The sequence below is a fragment of the Silurus meridionalis genome, chromosome 23 (genome assembly GCF_014805685.1).
Source record: "Silurus meridionalis isolate SWU-2019-XX chromosome 23, ASM1480568v1, whole genome shotgun sequence".
NCBI classification, from domain to species: Eukaryota; Metazoa; Chordata; class Actinopteri; order Siluriformes; family Siluridae; genus Silurus; species Silurus meridionalis.
Genome location: NC_060906.1, coordinates 5,655,879 through 5,678,639, shown reverse-complemented (window position 1 = coordinate 5,678,639; position 22,761 = coordinate 5,655,879). Strand labels below are relative to the sequence as shown.

The 22,761-nt window shown below is 39.6% G+C and overlaps 1 protein-coding gene across 1 annotated transcript in view; it reads left to right on the top strand.

Moving 5' to 3' along the window:
• The first annotated feature begins 2,415 nt into the window (after window positions 1–2,415).
• The window catches only part of LOC124377360 (NLR family CARD domain-containing protein 3-like), a 27,379-nt gene continuing 7,033 nt past the window's right edge, over window positions 2,416–22,761 (top strand). The window contains exons 1-6 of the mRNA XM_046836797.1: window positions 2,416–2,538; window positions 10,145–10,265; window positions 10,871–10,987; window positions 11,904–11,957; window positions 12,185–13,520; window positions 13,560–13,924. Of these exons, the coding sequence (XP_046692753.1) occupies window positions 10,213–10,265; window positions 10,871–10,987; window positions 11,904–11,957; window positions 12,185–13,520; window positions 13,560–13,924 (1,925 nt within the window). The 5' untranslated portion in view covers window positions 2,416–2,538; window positions 10,145–10,212. The remainder of the gene's footprint in view (window positions 2,539–10,144; window positions 10,266–10,870; window positions 10,988–11,903; window positions 11,958–12,184; window positions 13,521–13,559; window positions 13,925–22,761) is intronic.

Genomic DNA, 22,761 nt, shown 5'->3' with positions numbered 1-22,761 from the left:
TTATACGTTTTCCATTAAAAAACAGTGATCTAAAATCGCTGCTTGAGGCTTAGACCTTTAGAATGATTTTTCATTTGTACATTTTATTCATCAAGCAGACAAAAGTGAAACACATCAAAAGTGTTTTTGATGTGAGTTTAATGGTCAGTGATCCTAACACAGGGTCAGAGAGGGTGAAGCTTTTCTCTAAGTTAGAGAGCGTTAGAGAAGAAAACACCAGTAGAGGGACTTTATTCTCCTGGGGGGAGACCACATGCTAAATCAGCAAGAGTAAGAACTAAATCCGGAACTTCTCAGACATATGGAGAGAAAACAACCCACGAACACGTCAGTACACGTGGGTGAAGTTTCACACAGGCAGGGTTTCTGCAGCACGTTTAGACATGTTCTACATATCACACACACCATGAGGAACACGGTCACACACTCTGATCTTCTCCCTACACCACTTTCAGACCATAAACTAATCCCAGTTGAGTGCACACTAATAACAAGAACACAGAAGTTCCTACTGGCATTTCAGTCATAAACTTTACAGGAAAAACATTGTGTGAAAATTTCAAACACTTTTGGAAAGAATGGAAAAAAAAGAATAAGAGGTTTGAATGTGTTGAATCTATGAATCAGTGGTGGGAGATCCGGAAAGTGCATGTAAAGTGTATTGAGGCTTAAAGCACTTCTGGACGTCGCTCTTGACACGGGCGTCTGCTTGATGAATTGTCTTTTGTCAAAACACATACAGTGTGGAAAATAAGTATTTGAACACCCTGCTATTTTCCAAGTTCTCCCACTTAGAAATCATGGAGGGGTCTGAAATTGTCATCGTAGGTGCATGTCCACTGTGAGAGACATAATCTAAAAAAAAAAAAAAATCCAGAAATCACAATATATGATTTTTAAACTATTTATTTGTATGATACAGCTGCAAATAAGTATTTGAACACCTGTCTATCAGCTAGAATTCTGACCCTCAAAGACCTGTTAGTCTGCCTTTAAAATGTCCACCTCCACTACATTTATTATCCCAAATTAGATGCACCTGTTTGAGGTTGTTAGCTACATAAAGACACCTGTCCACCCCATACAATCAGTAAGAATCCAACTACTAACATGGCCAAGACCAAAGAGCTGTCCAAAGACACTAGAGACAAAATTGTACACCTCCACAAGGCTGGAAAGGGCTACGGGGAAATTGCCAAGCAGCTTGGTGAAAAAAGGTCCACTGTTGGAGCAATTATTAGAAAATGGAAGAAGCTAAACATGACTGTCAATCTCCCTCAGACTGGGGCTACATGCAAGGTCTCACCTCGTGGATCCTAAGGAAGGTGAGAAATCACCCCAGAACTACACGGGAGAAGCTGGTCAATGACCTGAAAAGAGCTGGGACCACCGTTTCCAAGGTTACTGTTGGTAATACACTAAGACGTCATGGTTTGAAATCATGCATGGCACGGAAGGTTCTCCTGCTTAAACCAGCACATGTCCAGGCACGTCTTAAGTTTGCCAGTGAACATTTGGATGATCCAGAGGAGTCATGGGAGAAAGTCATGTGGTCAGATGAGACCAAAATATAACTTTTGGGTCATAATTCCACTAAACGTGTTTGGAGGAAGAAGAATGATGAGTACCATCCCTACTGTGAAGCATTGGGGTGGTAGCATCATGCTTTGGGGGTGTTTCTCTGCACATGGGACAGGGCGACTGCACTGTATTAAGGAGAGGATGACCAGGGCCATGTATTGCGAGATTTTGGGGAACAACCTCCTTCCCTCAGTTAGAGCATTTAAGATGGGTCGAGGCTGGGTCTTACAACATGACAATGACCCGAAGCACACAGCCAGGATAACCAAGGAGTGGCTCTGTAAGAAGCATATCAAGGTTCTAGCGTGGCCTAGCCAGTCTCCAGACCTAAACCAAATAGAGAATCTTTGGAGGGAGCTCAAACTCCGTGTTTCTCAGCAACAGGCCAGAAACCTGACTGATCTAGAGGGAGATCTGTGTGGAGGAGTGGGCCAAAATCCCTCCTGCAGTGTGTGCAAACCTGGTAAAAAACTACAGGAAACGTTTGACCTCTGTAATTCCTAACAAAAGCTACTGTACCAAATATTAACATTGACTTTCTTAGGTGTTCAAATACTTATTTGCAGCTGTATCATACAAATAAATAGTAAAAAAATCATATATTGTGATTTCTGGATTTTTTTTTTAGATTATGTGATGACCTATGATGACAATTTTAGACCCCTCCATGATTTCTAAGTTGGAGAACTTGCAAAATAGCAGAGTGTTCAAATACTTATTTTCCTCAATGTAAAAACACAAAACTTGAAAAGATTTGAGAAGAAACTTTCAACTCAACTCGTCAAAGAGTCGTTTTAAAGTGTCAGTTTAACATGTCAAACCGGTTTTCCGAAAGTGAAAGTGTTTCTCAGCCTCGACTCCATTTGGAGAAGCGGTTAGAAAAACACAAAGATGTTGAACAGCAGCCAGAAGCGGTAAGATTCATGTCCAACAACAAGCAGTGCTAAAGAAAAGTGGGTGAGTTTTTCCTAGAAATGACTTTCTATCGGAATAATGCGTTTGTGTTTTCTATGTAATGGAGTTTGTGGAAAGACTGCAGGGAAACTGCGGCACAGTAGCCGAAATGGAGGCCAACAGTTTCGGGCCAAATTCCTCAGTTGGATTTGATGATTTTCTGATAAAAACATGAGAACACCTGGATTGTTTGGTTGTTCCAAACTGACCCTGGAGTTGTTGTCATGGCTCAGGATGATTTCCCGTAAACACAGAGCCAACATTTTCATGTGGGCCCCATGTGGGTTTTTGATGGGCTGTCACTTGGGCCCTGCATGGGCAACCCAGATGGGGCCCAGAGAAATGTGTCCATCGGCTCCACATGGGCCCCATGTGTGTTAGCCCAGAGGGGCCACTGATGGGTCCATGGTGGGCTGTAAGTGGGACCTGTATAGATGTTCTTTATATGGGCCCGTTTGGGTCACAAATAGGTGTTAAAAATGGGGCCAAAGTGGGCTACAAAAAGAACCCTTATGGGGCCCACATGACTCAATCATGGGTTAACCCACAAATAGCCCCTTTATGGGGTTCTTGTGGGACCACAGTGGGTGAGATTTGGGACCCATTTATTAATTTCATCATTGATTTCTGTGGGTGAACTTAATCTTACTATGGAAAATCCACTATCAAACCATTTCAAACCTCAGTTACAATGTAAAACTGTGCCTGACCAAACAAAGAACTAATATTAGTTGATTTTATGTGCTGCTCTATGTTTAAAATTACATGGCTGGGTATTTGAACTGTGAAAAATAAATGACTTCATCTCAGAATGTGTAAATCACATTTAATTTAAATTAATTCAAGTAAACAAGAAACAGGAATAACAGAATTACTGAGTAAAATAGTTCACTGGTGGGTCTATGCAGATTCCTCAGCTGCACACCTACAAAACAGTAAAGAAAGAGAAGACAGAAAAGGCAATTTAGTACATTTTAAAATACTACCATTCACAGCAGCATCTAAAAAACATGTACAATATAATTAAGACATATCGTAGAATCTTATTAGTGAATTGTTCCCACCTCTGCCTCGCACAGTAATAACTTATGCTGGGGGACCAGTCATGGAAACCAAAACTTATGAATGTTACATTTAAAATATCAACCTTGCATCTGAACTTGACTCTTAAACGAATATTTAATCATTGCGAAAAGCCAGTGATTGAACAATGATTCTGATCAGCTGAAAGATGTAAGTCACACGATCACGGTGGCCAGAAAATTCTACGTACTGCAAAATAGAAAAAACACCAGCAAATTAAAAAACATCTTCATCAGTTTAACAACACATGCTGCAAATCCTCACAACGCAATTAAATACAGAAACATCCTGCAAATCCTCACAACACAACCAATTAGCACAGACCACAAAATTAATGTTTCATGGGGACCCCAACAAGTGACGAACCCGGGACTGCTTGTTCAGTGCCTATTCATCAGTGGTGTTGTTGTTGATTATCATAACGTCAGTGGTGTTGTCGATGACCTGAAAGGTGAGTTTTTTGTTTATTTTAACATCCTGATCATGATTCCTTGGCTTTGCCAGTTAACATAATAACCCTTTACAGTTAATTGTGTATTTCATCAGATTATTTAAGATAACAATATCCAAAAGGCCAAGGAATCATAAACAAACAATGATAAAATAAACAAACAACTCACCTTTCAGGTCATCGACATACATCAACACCACTGACGAATAGACATTGAACAATAAGCAATGTTTATTATCTTTAAAATAATCATAACATAACATTTTTTATAATGTTTAGAAATGATATAAATATGAAAAATGTTATCACCTCTACCTATTTCACCTAAATCACATTAAAATAATGTTAAGTATTGTCACAATCTTCTCAGAGCTTTTCTCTGTGTATTGTATATACACATGTTATAAAGGTGGTGAAAGAGAAAGAGACTCCACAGTGCTTTTACTGTTTCACCCTCCTGTTATCATGAGGACATTATATGGAGAAAACACGGTTGAAAATGGTCTGAAAAGTCGTTATTTCCACATTTTAGTAGACAATTTCCTAGTTATCTGCTAATTGTTAAGAATGTTCAGTTCTCCACAGGAGTTTATTTTTGAGGTGAACCAGTTCACTCTCCACACTGACCTTCTTTAAATCGTGCCTGTAACATTAATTACCACAAATCTTTCAGAAGTATACATTGAATAAAAGCAACATTAAAATGTGATTTATTTAAAACAAAAGATAATTTCTTACCGTGACAGAGAGGTCAGGTTCTCCAGGTCAGGTCAGGTCAGGTCAGGTCAGGTCAGGTCAGGTTATCCAGGTCAGGTGCTCCAGTGTAGTGAGTGATGATCGTTGCTTCAGAATGAAAAGGCAGGAAACACAGGAGCCAACGAGAGGGCTGTGAGCTGCACAATCAAATTTTTTTTCTTTTGTTTTGTTTTGTTTAAATAAAGGTCATACTATGTTATTGTTGATACATAAAAATGTTGTTAATCTATTGATCTTATAAAACACACAAAAGCATATCAATTGAAAAATTGAATGATAGATTTCTTTTGAGAAATATAGCTAAATATAGCCCAAATGTGGCCCATACAGTGCCCTCAAATAAACAAGATGGGCAACCTAACTGGGGCCCACAAACCTGGCTAAGCTGGGGCCCACATTCAGCCCATTAAAGTGCCCACTCAGACCCCATGCCCACGTGATGCCCATATAACCCAGATAAAACCCATGTGGGGCCCACATAGACATGTGGTCTAAACGGACGTGATTTGGGAAAGCAGCCAGAAAACCCTGTTATGTACAGACTCAAAATCAGCGCTGGAAAGTTTAGAGTGGAATCTCCACATCTCTGAGATCTTTTATATAAACTATCGCTAAAATTGTATCATGTTGAGATCATATGCATGAGGGTCAGTTTTTTATGGGTAGCAACACATGTCAGAATATTGGGGAATGAGGTAGTGGATAAGTTGGTAAAAGAGGCACTAAAGGAAGCAGATCTGAACATTAGGGTGTGTATGAGTACAGCAGAGATAAAAGATGCAGCACATTTTTGACACAGAAACAAAAGGAAGACACCTACATTATCTGCAATACAAAAAAATGTAGGGGTGGAAAGAACATGTGATCAAATCAGGGAAAAATATGAAATTATGACAAGATTATGAATCGGCCACACAACACTTAACCCAAAATTATACAAGATAGAAAAACAAAACAGAAATTGTGAAAAATGTGGAATCCTTGAAACAGGCTCCCATATATTTTTAGAATGCAGTGGTATTATATACAGTGGAACCCGCTTATCTCGACCTCGGTTACCTCGACAACCCTATTAAGTCGACGTTTTTGAAGTGGAACCGCCAAATTCTCGCTTATTCTTAGCATTTTTTATCGGTTATGTTGATGAACCCTAATATCTCGAGCACAAGGGGGGAAACATTAGAAATTTTAACGTCTGTTTTGTCTGAAGCTCCCGGCTTCAACTCCTTACCGAGAGAGCCGTGCTCCTTACCGGCGCGCTGCCGCTCTCGGTAAGGAGTTGAAGCCGGGAGCTTCAGACAAAGCCGCCGAGAAAGCACCTGCCACGCCCCCTTTGGCCGTTCACGTTTGAGAATTTTCTGTCCCTCGTTTTTGGTTTCGGGTTCGGTTTTGGATCTTGCAGGTTTTTTTTCTCCCCCTCGGCATCGCGGACGTAAGTTTTTTCGGACACTTTGCTTTGTGTGTTTGTGCGGATTTCTTCAGCCTGATGGTCATAAGTTTTCAGAAACTTAGTTACTGTGTATTTTTCTTTTCACATGTGGACTAAATGTGAGACGGCACTCTGCAGCCGCTGTTTTTTTTTTTTTTTTTGAGCGATCTGTGTGTTTATAATGTTGGAGAATGTAATAAAGGTTTGTATGGAGAATGGACGGTGTTTTGTATTTTATACTGGTAAATCTCTGCTGTTAGTTGGTGCACTTATGCCTATTGTTGTTAACAAACGTATGTACATTTTTATAGCATGACTTCATCAAACAAATCGCGGCAACGCTGTTGTGTAAAAAACCCCTTTAAAAACACGTGCATGCACATTCTCATTTATTAACGCACATCATGTACATAAAGAAATTCCAAGCACGTTAATATATTGCGCCATTTTGATTTTCGTTTATCTCGATCATCGGTAATCTCGATGCTTTTTGGCGACCCCCTAGGACATCGACATAACCGGGTTCCACTGTGTATATATATATATATATATATATATATATATATATATATATATATATACATATATACAGTGGAACCTCGGGTTACGAACGCCCCGGCATAAGTATAATTCAGGTTACGAATTGCAGTTCATCAAAATTTTTGCCCCTGGTTACGAACAATATATCGGGATACAAACGTCACGCACCAAAAAATCGCAGGCAAGTTGGTTGTTTTTGCTCTATCCACGCAGCTCGTCACATCAGTTAGCGTCCTGTGTCCCTAGCGAGAGCATCGTGTTACTTATCCTCCTGCAGCGAGTCTTCTCAAAGGGAAAGTACCCGGTAAAGATGTTTTTCTCTTTTGTATGTTTTTATGTGGTATAATTTTAATATAACATGTTAAAAGTAAATAATATTAGTCAATATTGGCTTTATTTTTATTTAAGTAATATTTTTGGTTGTCCAGAATGAATTACCGAAGTTTCTGTTCATTATTATGGGGAAATTTGTATTGGGATACGAACTTTTCAGGTTACGAATAAAGTACCGAACGAATTAAATTGTAACCGAGGTTCCACTGTATATATATATATATATATATATATATATATATATATATATATATATATATATATATATATATATACACAGTTGTGTTCAAAATTATTCAACCCCCAATGCTGTAAATGGGTTTGGGGAATTTAGTGTACATTTGTAATTGTATTCAGAATGAAATCCTACAAGGACTTCTTAAAAAACCATATGCAACTAAAATGACATCAATTAGTTTTGTAATACAGTAGTAAATGTTTCTTTTGTGAATTCTTCATTGACATAATTATTCAACCCCTTAAAGACTACCACTCTGAAGAACAGAGGTTCAATTAAGTGTTTTCAATCAGGTATTGAAAACACCTGTGGATATCAGGGAGCAGCAATAAAGCCTAATAAGCACCATTTAGGCAGCTTTAAAATGACTGTGATACTCAGCTCCTTCTAGACATTTACTGGTGTGGTTACAAACATGGTGAGGTCAAGAGAATGGTCCAGGAAGACAAGAGAACAGGTGATTACTCTTCACAGGAAGGGCAATGGCTATAAGAAGATTGCAAAGATGTTAAACATACCAAGAGACACCATAGGAAGCATTATTCGCAAATTCAAGGCAAAGGGCACTGTTGAAACGCTACCTGGTCGTGGCAGAAAGAAGATGCTGACTTCGACTGCTGTGCGCTACCTGAAGCGTAGAGTGGAGAAAAGTCCCCGTGTGACTGCTGAGGAACTGAGAAAAGATTTGTCAGATGTGGGTACTGAAGTTTCTGCTCAGACAATACGGCGCACCCTGCGTAATGAAGGCCTCCATGCCAGAACTCCCAGGCGCACCCCCTTGCTGTCCCCAAAGAATAAGAAGAGTCGACTGCAGTATGCCAAAAGTCATGTGGACAAACCACAGAAGTTTTGGGATAGTGTTCTGTGGACTGATGAAACAAAATTAGAACTGTTTGGGCCCATGGATCAACGCTATGTTTGGAGGAGGAAGAACAAGGCCTATGAAGAAAAGAACACCTTGCCTACTGTGAAGCATGGCGGGGGGTCAATCATGCTTTGGGGCTGTTTTGCTTCTGCAGGTACTGGGAAGCTTCAGCGTGTGCAAGGTACCATGAATTCTCTTCAGTACCAGGAGATATTGGATGACAATGTGATGCAGTCCGTCACAAACCTGAGGCTTGGAAGACGTTGGACCTTTCAACAGGACAATGATCCCAAGCATACCTCCAAGTCCACTAGAGCATGGTTGCAGATTAAAGGCTGGAACATTTTGAAGTGGCCATCGCAGTCACCAGACTTAAATCCGATTGAGAACCTCTGGTGGGACTTAAAGAAAGCAGTTGCAGTGCGCAAGCCTAAGAATGTGACTGAACTGGAGGCTTTTGCCCATGATGAATGGGCGAAGATACCCGTAGATCGCTGCAAGACACTTGTGTCAAGCTATGCTTAACGTTTAAAAGCTGTTATAACTGTAGAAGGATGTTGTACTAAGTACTAAGATTGAATGTCACTTGGGGGTTGAATAAAACTGATAATGATGTGAGCTCAGAAAAGACATTTGTGGTTATTTCATTATAAATGTTGTTATATTTATCTGACCTACACGTGCCTCTTTGATTTAATTGTAAGCAGGATGACTGAATGATCATAATCAATGTCAAACCGACCAAAACAATCAATTTCAGTGGGGGTTGAATAATTTTGAACACAACTGTGTATATATATATATATATATATATATATATATATATATATATATATATATATATATATATATATATATATATATATATAAAACTTGATAGTTAAACTATAATGAGATACCCATCTTTGAGAAAATGAAACAAACCCTAAATAATACTGTGGGAGAGCGTGTGAATGGAAGAAGGAACGCCACAACAGGTCAGGTGCAAAGGCTTTACAGCCACTTTTATTTGTGTTTTACAAAATAATACAAATCCCACTGGCAGCCTTTTTTTTTGTTTTTTTATAAACTAAAATGATGCAGCTATTTACAGATTTATTCTCCAAAACAGTGAAGAACAAGGAGAACTGCTGGATTCTTTATGGAAATACATGGATGTGATTATGGTACAATAACAGTGCATCAAATCTATTTGTATTCCAGTATTAAGTAAGATGGAATAAAAAAAATGTACAGTAGTATAACTATATAAATTACTAATATATTGCTAATTGCAAATTGTTTATTAATAATAATAATATTAATAACATTAATAATAATAATGCATTATAATGTAATAAAATGCTAATAGTATGTACTATCAATTACAATAGAATACAGACAAAAAGAAAAGAAAAGTAAATAATTGTACAATAATAAATGAGTATAATAATACATTAAAGGCTATATAATATCTCTTAATCATCTATTATCACTAATTGTTTGTACAGTTATTGTTATTATCACTCTATTATTGTTATGTTGTTATATATGTTGTGTAGTTGTATTTGTGTACAGGGAACTCTCGCCTGGACCAAGATTGCAGCAGCATTGACGTATCGCAGCAACGGACCAAAGCAGCCAATGAGGCGTCTGTGTCTTATATGTCTATGGAGTTCACTTCTAATGGACTTTAATGGACTGTGTGGGAAATATAGAAATACAGAAGACTTTAATCACTTTTTAAACAGAAATAAAAAAAAAAAAGTGTTTATTAATGTTGCGTTTATTGCACACCTCCTGTCAGTCTGTGTTCAGATGAGGAATAAAGATGTTAATAATATGTGAGAATCAGTAAGACATCATGAGGATCAGCTGGTTTTAGAAAGATTTTCCCCCCAGTTTTAACTGCATGTTGTTTTTTGTGTTTTCTAGGAATGTGATTGATTCCAGCAGAAGAGATCGACGTCTTCAGGACTCAGCGTGTACACGAGCATTGAAAAATGGAGATCCCTGATCAGGGGACAGATCATGTGACCTCAACCTCAAAAGACTGGTAACCTGCCATGTTCTAGTATTTTACTAATAAACTGTTCATATCTGCAAATCTGGAGACATTTCTGAGAGCTTCATTTCATATATAAATATCACCCTAAATACATTTATTACACAGTTAAATGCACGTCATTGTGCACAATTTATAAAACTCTCAAAACCAAGAACCATAACCTCATTGGCTAATTAAAGCTATAAGACACAAACAACATGGATAATCCTTATAATATGTGTTATAAATGAGTCTTTAAGCAGCACTGGAGATTCTCATTACTGACCTCAGTTCAGCTCCTTTTCAGCACAATCACAGAAAACCTTTATAACATCACCTCAATTACAGGGAACCAAATCAATAAGTGCTGTTTAACTCCAATCCAGCAGGAGCAGTTACAGTGGGCTGGAACTGTTTTCTACATAAACTACATACTATCAATTATAATCTTATCCAAACTAAATCTGTGTTTTTATCACCAGTTTTAAACCCGTGCTCCACTTCCTGCTCTACACCACCACTGCATAGGGACTTTTTCAATGCACTGGATTTTGTATCCTGATTTTAGCAACAATGAAATTCTGTCTCATGGCCATTTTTATAATTTTGTACAGTAAACTACAGAGAGAGAAATCACACTCACCAGTGCCCAGCTGTGTCTCCATTAAGAGTGATGAGTCTATGGAAGTTCCTTGGACATTTAACACTGGAATCTCCTCACCTGTACACAGGTAACATCCCATAATTCTCCTAGTGAAAGTTACAGTTAATGGCTGCACTACACCGTCATTAGCAGCTGTTTAGATTTATATTATAGTTACTTGGTCTTAGTGATTCTACAATACTTTTAGTAAATCCTTTAGATAAAAAAGTGTAAATATTTATTAAAGTCACATTCAATTACAATGTCTTAAATCATAAAATAAAAATACTAATACCGTATAGCTATAGGAAGCATTTAAACACTACTACTTAAAGGTGTAAGCAGTATTTTTGGGGATCAGGAACCCTGACTTAGTGATCAGAATCTTCTGTAGATCTTCAGATTTTAGCAACAATGAAATTCAGTCTTAAAGACATTTCTATAATTTTCTACAGTGAACTACAGAGAGAGAAAACAGAATTGATTCAGAATGAAAATCAGCATTTTCCTCAACCTAAACTCCCACTTCCCAAAACCATGTGAGTAGGTGGAAATCTTCATCAGAAGATGATGTGAGACGAGAGATCAGAATTTCAGCTTTCATTTCCTGAAAGGTTCAGTGCAGTGTTCTAAGTGATGTAACACATCTAGATGTAAAGATCTGGAACTGAAAGCTGGAATTCTGATCTATTGTTTTATTTTCATCTTTTACTCTCAAATCCAAATGTCTTCAGTGTCGAGCAAAAACCCAAAGACCTGGACTTCCTGTTCCAATACTTTTGGAGGTTTGTGTAGGAAGAATAGAAAAGTAGGAAAAAGTGTGAAATGAAAACAGGAGCACATTTAATTCTCCAGGTGCACAATGTTAGAGTTGTATTCAGCTCTGTGTTCTCCAAGTGTTCCTGCTCTCATTACAATTATTGTAGTACAATTTGTTTTCAGGTTTAGACTCCAGTATTAAAGTGAGGAACGTTGAGATCTTTAACACTTGTTTTTGTTCCCAGTGTTCTACAGAAGGCAGGAGACAGAAGAGAGAAGAACATCATCACAGCTACAGGGTACGATCAAAACCAACACCATGACTGTGACACTGACACACTGCTATTCTAAAGCTCTCTGCTGTTAGTAACTACAGAGTGATTAGATGATAGAAAACCTCCAGTAGAATAAAGTAAATCCACAGTGAGAACATCATAAAGATGTATCTAGCAGGAAAAATGTGAACTTCTACTCTAATCGTTGGAGCCCATGTCTCACCATGTCTTCCTTCTTCACCCTGTCACAGACACGACCCAGAATCCACTGCTGCAGATGAATTCCAGAAGAATTTCAAGTTTAAGCTGGTGAAAAAGTATCAGTGTTTGAATGGATTGATGCTAAAGCAGGAAAACCGAACACTCCTGAATGAGATCTACACAGAGCTCTACATCACAGAGGGAGACACTGGAGACGTCAATAAAGAACATGAGGTGAAACAGATCGAGGCAGCATCCAGGAGGAACCCAACTGAGGACACACCAATTAAATGCAGTGACATTTTTAAACCACTACCTGAACAAGACAAACCCATTAGGAGAGTTCTGACAAAACCCTTATCTGAACAAGATAAAGAACCCATCAGGAACGTTGTGACCAAGGGAGTAGCTGGAATTGGAAAAACAGTCTCTGTGCAGAAGTTTGTTCTGGACTGGGCTGAAGGGAAAACAAATCAGGACGTCCACCTCATATTCCCACTTCCTTTCAGAGAGCTGAATTTGATGAAGGAGCAGAAACTGAGTTTGGTGGAGCTCCTTCATGTGTTTTTTAATGAGATGAAAGAAATGGAAATTTCCAGGTTGGAGAAGGTTTTGTTCATTTTTGATGGTTTGGATGAGTGTCGTTTTCCTCTGGATTTCCAGAAGACAGTGACAGTGTGTGATGTAACTGAATCAGCACCAGTGCATGTGCTGCTGATAAACCTGATCAAAGGGAACCTGCTTCCCTCTGCTCTCATCTGGATCACCTCCAGACCAGCAGCAGCTGATCAAATCCCCTTTGAGTGTGTCCATCGAGTTACAGAGGTACGAGGGTTCAATGACCCCCAGAAGGAGGAGTACTTCAGGAAGAGGATCAGTGATCAGAACCTGGCCAATAAAATCATCACACACCTGAAGTCATTAAGAAGCCTCTATATCATGTGCCACATCCCAGTGTTCTGCTGGATTTCAGCTGCTGTTCTAGAGAGAATGTTGGGTGAAGCAGAGAGTGGAGAGATCCCCAAGACTCTGACTCAAATGTACACACACTTTCTCATCACTCAGACCAACATCATAAGAGAGAGGTACCTACAGAAGCAGGAAAGCGATGAAGAAATGCTTCACAAACTGGGGAAATTGGCTTTTCAGCAGCTGAAGAAACAAAACCTGATCTTCTATGAGGAAGACCTGAGAGAGTGTGGCATTGATGTGACAAAAGCAGCAGTGTATTCAGGTGTGTGTACGCAGATCTTCAGAGAGGAGTTTGGGCTTCACCAGAGTAAAGTGTACTGCTTTGTTCATCTGAGCATTCAGGAACATCTTGCAGCTCTGTATGTGCACCTGACCTTCATGAAGGAGCAGAGAAATGTTCTTAAACAGAATCAGGTCTGGAGGATACTATTAAATGTTCTTAAACAGAATCAGGTCTGTAGGACACTTTCAGATGTTCACAGGAGTGCTGTAGATCAGGCTTTAAAAAGTCAGACTGGACATCTGGATCTTTTCCTCCGCTTTCTTCTGGGTCTCTCACTCGAGTCCAATCAGAAACTTCTACATTCCTTAGTAACACAGACAGGAAGTAGCTCCCAGAACAAAGAGGAAACAGTTCAGTACATCAAGAAGAAGATCAGTGAAGATCTTCCTGCAGAAAAATCCATCAATCTTTTCCACTGTCTGAATGAACTGGGTGATGATTCTCTAGTGGAGGAAATCCAGCAGTATCTGAAATCTGGAGCACAAAGTGAACTTTCTCCTTCACAGTGGTCTGCTCTGGTGTTTGTGTTACTGACATCAGCACAGGATCTGGAGGAATTTGACCTAAATAAATACATCACTCCAGATAAGATCAGAGATGAGATTCTTGTGAGAGTGATGCCTGTGATTTCAGCATCCAGAAAAGCAATGTAAGTGAAGCTGAATGAAATTGTTCTACTGTTACAGTGTTGAGAACAAATCAAATGTCTGAGCTGTTCAGATGAATCGAACTCTGCAGGACTCTTTAGACTTTTTCTTTTCTCCTCTTAGAAACCTTTTAGATCAGACTCTCTTACTTTCCCATTTGGATTCCCGGAACTCATCCTCCATGTTTAAACAACGTGTGTGTGATGATGTTCCTCAGCTGAAACTCTCGCCAAGCCAAATCTGAACATCTCCGACTGTCGATTTTTATTATTCCACCATTTAATCATTGTGTTCAACTGATGTGTGTGATGTTGAAAGTGAGACGCTGCAGTGAAGCTTTTTAGAACTTGTTTGATCTTCTGCATTTCTGTTCATTATCTTTTATTTCCTTCAGTATCAGCTGCAGTGGAATTGCAGGGAAAAGTGGGGAAGCTCTGACCTCAGTGCTCAACTCAGAAACCTCCAGTCTAAAAGAACTGCATCTGACTGTCAATACACTGGATCTGTCCTGTAATAAACTGGAAGACTCAGGAGTAAAGCGTGTCTCTGCTCTACTGGGGAATCCTGAGTGTAAAGTGAAAGATCTGAGGTAAGATCATCTCTCTGAGAGACACAAGAACTCACTAAAAGCTGCAGTGAATTGTTGTATACAGTGTTGTTTTCAGGTGAAATTTGCTATAGCAGTACAACATCCAGAACAAATCTATCAGTAATGAAACTTCTCACTTCCACTAATCATTAATGCACTGAGAATTAGATCCATGTGTGAATAAAACTCCAGTTAAACAGAGAGAAAGAACCTGATTCATGACTTTGAACAGAAAGCAGCAAAACCTTTACACCTCTTGTACACATAATGACAGGAATCTCAATCACATATAATCATTGGTCAGGTTTAATATTATCTTGTGATTGGACAAGAGAAGGCAGACGGTCCACCATAATACACACATCATCTTCAAATCATCATCATTGCTTTTTCAACCTGTTTCTAGACGTCTTACCATGTTATTCTTCATTGTCAGAGATTCCCCTCTGCTCCGTTTGCAGAATGATGAAGTGTGTGTCAGCTTGCATTGCTCTGAACTTCCCAGTTCCATTCTCTGTTTCTCAGAGCGACGTGTGTTTGTGCTGCTGCTCTCCTTCATCTCATCTTCTTTTACAACTTCTTTATTGAACTGCAAATGTTTAAGCTCTTCTAAGAATAAAAAATCCCACATTTATTTCTGTTTTTTCCTCCACATTCATTTGGTCATTAGTGCTGCTCTACTTCTAATCCCCTGCTGTGAAAATGAGCTGAAATACACCTTACACTGCCACCTACTGGTCATTTACTGCAGTTTTCTTGTGTCAGCAGTCTAAGATAAATCAAAGTGCAGTACAAATATTTATCTCTATTAAATCATCTTTAAATTAATTTATTTTCATTGATAAATTATATATTTTTTATTTACTTTGTAAGTCCTGGAGAAATCTGCTGCAACTTATTTTACTCAAATTAAATCTGTCCATTTTGTAGTCGGACAACTCGCACTACATGACTGTCTAGACGAGGACTTCCATCAGTGTCTGTGACTGGTTCTTACACCAACACTGCAGGAACGAGGAAGAACACACAGGATGTGTAATGTGTAGAAACTGCGAGAGTGAAGTGTGTGTCATTGTGTATCTGCAGGTTGTGTGGTTGTGGAGTATCAAATGAAGGCTGTGCTGCTTTCGCTTCAGCTCTGAGATCAAACCCCTCACACCTGAGAGAACTGAATCTGTCTGGGAATAATGTAGGAGACTCAGGAGTGAAGTGTCTCTCTGCTGTATTGGAGAATCCTCACTGTAAACTGGAGAATCTGAGGTAAGAGCATCTCTCTGAGAGTCACATCACCTGCTCCTCAGTAACACACATTCTCTAATAGTGAGACTGAAGCAGAGCTTTTAGGTTCAGCATCAATGTTCTGAGGAGGAACTTTATAGTTTTATTTTAGTTTTTTAGTTTTTACACACTCTCACACACTCTCTCTCTCTCTCTCTCTCTCTCTCTCTCTCTCTCTCCTGCATGGGCATCTGCTGAGTGAGTGTGAGGAGTGTGTTGGTGAGAGTTATTTGGTGAGAGTGAGTTCCTTTCCTTTTTTCCAGGCTACTTTTGCTTCTCTCTGTCAGAGTTGAACTTGTTTTTTTCATGAGGTGTTCAGAAAGCACAGTGTTCCAGCGTGTGCTGGTTGACAATGGCGTCTTCAGAGCACGTGAGCTATAAGCGTCTTTCTCGCCGGCATGGTATCAAGATTGCTCCGGTGATGAATTGCTCAGTTGAAGACCACAAGTATTTATGGTCCTTAAAAGTGAAGTAGAGGATCCAAGTGTGGCTTTAAATTCAGAATCGATGGCTTTGACTATGTTGTGTATGTAAGTTTTGAGACTATGAGATGTTTTAAGTGTGGAGAGGAGGAGCACATTAGAAGTTCCTGTTGTGTACAGACCATGGATAACAGCCCTCACGTAGCGGCTGATGAAGAGGCTGGAGATACTGTTCTCACTGGTTCTGCTGAATGGGATCAGGCTGGAGATACTGTTCTCACTGGTTCGGCTAAATAGGATCAGGCTGGAGATACTGTTCTCACTGGTTCTGCTGAATGTGATCAGGCTGGAGATACTGTTCTCGCTGGTTCTGCTGAATGTGATCAGGCTGGAGATACTGTTCTCACTGGTTCTTCTGAATGTGATCAGGCTGGAGATACTGTTCTCGCTGGTTCGGCTTAATGGGATCAGGCTGGAGATATTGTTCTCGCTGGTTCGGCTGAATGGGATCAGGCTGGAGATACTGTTTTTGCTGGTTCTACTGAATGGGATCAGGCTGGAGATACTGTTTTTGCTGGTTCTGCTGAATGGGATCAGGCTAGAGATACTGTTCTCGCTGGTTCTACTGAATGGGATCAGGCTGGAGATACTGTTCTCGCTGGTTCTACTGAATGGGATCAGGCTGGAGATACTGTTCTCACTGGTTCTGCTGAATGGGATCAGGCTGGAGATACTGTTCTCACTGGTTCTGCTGAATGGGATCAGGCTGGAGATACTGTTCTCGCTGGAAATGAATACAGATTATGTGAGTGATGACGCACTGTTTAAAACACCTCCTGTTAAGAGAAAAAGGAATAAAGTAAAGATGAGGAATGAAAAGTTAAAACAATGGTCTGAAACACAAGCTAATAAATGTGAGAATGTTGAAAGTCCTGTTAAAGATTCTGACAGTGAAACTCTGGACAATAAGAGCAGAAGGAAGACATGTTGTGACTATTCTTTTGATAAAGTCAAATCTTTTTTACAAAGATCAAAAAAGATGAAAAATGTGCAGGTTACAGATTTTTTTCCTGATCACAAAATGTTTGTTGATTTTGTTGGGATGTTGATGAAAAGTGAGGGTGAAGAAAAGTTCACCTTTCAGGAAATATATAGATTAAGGAAAATTCCTGCTAAATTAAGATCAGAACTTCAGGCAGAGGATGGGTTTGAAACAATGTAGTTTTCTCTGCCTTCACATGCTGAAATTTGTCTTGTGTGTGATCCTTCTCTCATTCTTGTTTATGAGTGTGCTGAGAATAGACTCTCAATATGAATGCTGCACTAGATGCTTATAAAAGGGCATTGTTATCTGATTTATAAAGACAAAAGAGAATTGATGTGATATTTATTCAGGAGACGCACAGTGATGTTTTAAATGAAATGAAATGGAGGAAAGAATGGGAAGGGGTGGTGGTGTGCTTTTACATCAGCTCTTCTAGAGGAGGGCTAGTCTCTTTTGAGGCGAAGCAAGAAATTGCTGGTAGACTGATTTTTATACGTGCACAGTTTGAAAAATGTAATGTGGGTTAAATGAGAGAGTTTGTTTTCTTCATGATCTTGATGGAATTTTGCAGAGTTTTGATTCAGATGAATGTGTTTTTAGGTGGTGATTTTAATTGTACTGAGAATTGTGTATTAGATCGGAATCACGCTGAGCCCCATGTAGCTTCCAGCCATGCCATCAAGTCAAGTCAAGTTTATCTCTATAGCGCTTTTCACAACAGACATTGCCTTAAAGCTGCTTTACAGAAATCAACAGTCAAGGTGAATAATGTGTATTTATCCATGACGAGCAGCTGTGGCTACTGTGGCAAGCAAAAACTCCCTTAGATGTTATGAGGAAGAAACCTTGAGAGGAACCAGACTCAAAAGGGGAACCCATCCTAATTTGGGTGACATCAAGAGTTTGATCATAAATCTTCAACAATACAGAACACTGGAGAATAAGAACTAACATTAGTACTGGAGTATAAGATTATAAGTATTCGAAACTTAACAGGAAGCCAGTGCAGGGATGATAAGATTGGGGTTATATGATTATATTTTCTTGACCTGAAGAACTCTGGCTGCCGCATTCTGAACTAACTGAAGCTTGTTTATTAATGATGCAGGACATCCACCTAGTAATGCATTACAGTAGTCTATTCTGGAGGTCATGAACGCGCTTCTCTGCATCAGATATAAATAACGTTTCTTAGCTTAGAAATATTTCTAAGGTGAAAGAAGGCTGTTTTTGTAACATGGTTAATATGATTTTTAAAAGACAAGTTGCTGTCTAAAATAACTCCCAGGTATTTTACCGTTGAACTAGTAGTTACAGAACAGCCGTCTAAGTGTAGGTTGAGATGCTGTATACTGGTTTTTGGGACGATGAGCAAAATCTCTGTCTTTAATTAAAAAAATAGAATTTAATAGTAGAAATTTATGGGTCATCAATCTCTTATTTCTTCAACACACTCAGTTATCTGAGCTAATTGAGCTGTATCGGCTGGTTTTGATGAGATATATTGCTGGGTATCATCAGCTTAACAATGAAAGCTAATTCCATGCCTTCTAATAATATTTCCTAAGGGAAGCATTTATATTGTGAAGAGCAGGGCTCTTAGAACTGAACCCTGTGGCACGCCATAATTTACTAGCATTAGCCTGGACAGCTCTCCATTTAAGTCTACGAAATGGTAACGATCGGACAGGTAGGATTTAAACCAACTTAATGCCTGTCCCTGAATGCAGATGTAATTCTGTAAGCGATCCAGGAGGAGATCATGGTCTATAGTGTCGAATGCAGCACTAAGATCTAGTAAAACTAACAGCGAGATGAAGCCTTGGTCTGAAGCTAAAAACAGGTCATTTTGAGGTGATTTTGATAAGTTTCTGTGCTATGATGGGGCCTAAACCTGACTGAAACTCTTCAAAGATATTGTTCTTTGCAAGTGGAAACATAACTGGGCAGCGACAATCTTTTCTAAAATCTTAGACATAAATGGGAGATTTGAAATATGTCTGTAATTCTATAGTGTGTTTGGATCCGAATTAGGTTTCTTAATGAAGGGCCTAATAACTGCTAACTTGAGGGGTTTAGGGACATGACCTAACGATAGTGAGGAGTTAATAATATTGAGAAGAGACTCATCAGCTGTATATAACACTTCCTTCAATAGATCAGTTGGAATGGGATCTAACTGACATGTTGTTGATTTAGCTTTGGTAATAACATCATACAGCTCTTCCTATCCTGTACATGTAAAACATTGTAGTTGTGGAATTGTAGGAGAGATTGGATCAGGAGATGCTGTCAGATGTTAGACCTCCACAATTTTTTTTCCAATGTTTTAAATTTTTTCAGTGAAGAAATTTATAAAGTCCTCACTACTAAACTGTGATGGAACACATTTTTTAGATACCCGATTTGTAATTAATTTAGCTACTGTACTGAAAAGGAACCTGGGATTGTTTTTGTTGTTTTCTATGAGTTTGCTCAGGTGTTCAGCTCTAGCAGCTTTTAGAGTCTGTCTGTAGCTGAGCATACTGTCTTTATACGCAATTCTAAATACCTCCAATTTAGATTTCCTCTATTTTCTCTCGAGATTACGGGCTGTTCTCTTTAGGGCATGCGTATGACTATTATACCAAGGTGCAGGTGCTTGTTCTCTAATCTTTTTTAACTGGATGGGGGCAACGGTGTCTTAGTGGTTTAGTAAGAAATTGAGATAAATCGGGCAGGTTATTTATTAATCTGTCCTTAGTGGTCGGAACAATAGTCCTACCAGGTTGATAACGTGGTGAAACACGGCTAATCTGCTCTACCGGTAGTGTGTACAGTATGAGATAATGGTCTGTGATGTCTGATTCGTGGGATATTATTAAGTCTACTGTGTGGTTGAAACGGTAAGTTGGTCCATTGATGTTTTGTTTAACCCCAAAAGAGTTTAATAAGTCGACAAATGATAATCCTAGAGCATCATTTGCATCATCTACATGAATATTCAAATCTCCTACAAGCAGCACTTTATCAAAATTGATCAAGAGGTCTGATAGAAAACAAGCAAACTATTGAAGAAAATCAGCGTAGGGCCCTGGGGGTCTGTACACGGTGACCAGAGCGAGTTTTCTATGTATGTCTGAAAGTACAACTTTAAGAACGAGCACTTCAAATGATTTAAAAAATGGACCCTAATCTTTGACTAACATTAAGAGAGGCACTGTAAATGGTTGCCACACCCCCCCCCATGACCAGTCTGACGGGGCTTATGCTTATAAACATATCCTGACAGTGTTGACTCGTTTAGACCCATATAATCACCTGATTCAATCCAGATCTCAGTGAGACCAGATCCAGATCTCAGTAAGACAGAGTGCATCAAGATTATTATCTGTGATCATCTCATTCAGAATCAGTGCTTTGGGTGCAAGTGATCTAATGTTTAACAGTCCAAACTTTAGATCTTTAGGGTGTTTGCTTATCTGACATTTTTCAGTTTTAACTGTAATAAGATTATTTCTGGATCTTGTGTATTTAATTCTTGGTTTTACTACACAAGGAATAGATACGGTTTCTATTAACTGGGCTGTGTGCTCACATGTCAATTTTTGTTCTGTTGTATGCGTGTTCTCATAGTCGAAGATTTCCTGATGTCTTACCAGTCAGAGTGTGAGTTATCCTAGAGATATTATCTGATAGGACTGCTGCTCCAACTCTGCTGGGGTGCAGGCCATCAGGGCAGAAGAACCTAGGATGCTCCCAGAAACAGTTCCAGTTATTAACAAAGAGAAGTTTGTGCTCTATCTGACTATGTGTTATGCAGGAGATGCAACCTGAAGGAGATTGGAGACTGTAAGGTGTTGGCAGGGGACAGTGTAGCTAGACAGCATTGGATGGTGGTCTGTAGGATGGTTTTGGAGGCGAAGAGGAAGAGGAGGAGAGTGGGGACTGAAAGAAGAATAAGATGGTGGAAACTTAAGGAGGAGAAGTGTAGTGTGAGGTTCAAGGAAGAGGTCAGACAGAGGCTCGGTGGTGTTGAAGAGGTGTTGGATGATTGGGCAACTACTGCAGGAGTGATCAGGCAGCTAGAAAAGTACTTGGTGTGACATCTGGAAATCGAAAGGAAGACAAGGAGACATGGTGGTGGAATGAGGAATTGCAGGACTGATAAGGAGAAAGAGGTTGGCAAAACAGAAGTGGGATAGACAGAGTGATGAGAAAAGTAGGCAGGAGTACAAGGAGATGCGGCAGCAGGTAAAGAGGATGTATGAAGCCAAGGAAATGGCATATGAGGAGCTGTATGAGAGGTTGGACACCAAGGAAGGAGAAAATGATTTATACTGATTGGCCAGGCAGAGGACCGAGCTGGAAAGGATGTACTGCAAGTTAGAGCAGTAAAGGATGGAGAGGGGAATGTGTTGACTAGTGAGGAGATGTGTTGAGAAGGTGGAGAGAGTATTTTGAGCAGCTGATGAATGAGGAAAATCAGAGAGAGAAGGTTGGACGATGTGAAGATGGTGAAGCAGGATGTAGATAGGATTAGTAAGGAGAAAGTGAGAGCAGCGATTAAGAGGATAAAGAGTCGAAAGTCGGTTGGACCAGATGACATAACGGTAGAAGCGTGGAGATGTTTAGGAGAGATGGCAGTGGAGTTTTTGACCAGGTTGTTTAACAGGATTATGGAAGGTGAGAAGATGCCTGAGGAATGGAGAAGAAGTGTGCTGGTACCATTTTTTAGGCATTAAAGGAGATGTGCAGTCTTGCAGTAACTACAGGGGAATTAAGTTGATCAGTCACACCATGAAGTTATGGGAAAGAGTAGTGGATGCCAGGCTGAGAGAAGAGCAACAGTATGGTTTCATGCCGAGGAAGAGCACCACAGATGCCTTAATTGCTTTGAGGATGTTGATGGAGAAGTATAGAGAAGGACAGAAGGAATTGCATTGTGTATTTGTGGATTTAGAGAAAGCGTACGACAGAGTGCCAAGAGAGGAGTTGTGGTATTGTATGAGGAAGTCAGGTGTGTCAGAGAAGTATGTGAGGGTGGTGCAGGACATGTATGAGGACAGTGTGACAGCAGTGAAGTGTGCAGTAGGTACGACAGACTGGTTCAGAGTGAAGGTTGGACTGCATCAAGAATCGGTCCTGAGCCCTTTCCTGTTTGCAGTGGTGATGGACAGGTTGACGGACGAGGTCAGACAGGAGTCTCCCTGGACTATGATGTTTGCGGATGATATTGTGATTTGTGGTGAGAGTAGTGAGCAGGTTGAGAAGAGCCTGGAGAGGTGGAGATATGTTGGAGAGAAGGGAATGAGAGTCAGTAGGAGTAAGACAGAGTACATGTGTGTGAATGAGAGTTAGGGGAGTGAAGTGATGCGGTTGCAGGGAGAAGAGGTGGAAAAGGTAGAGGAG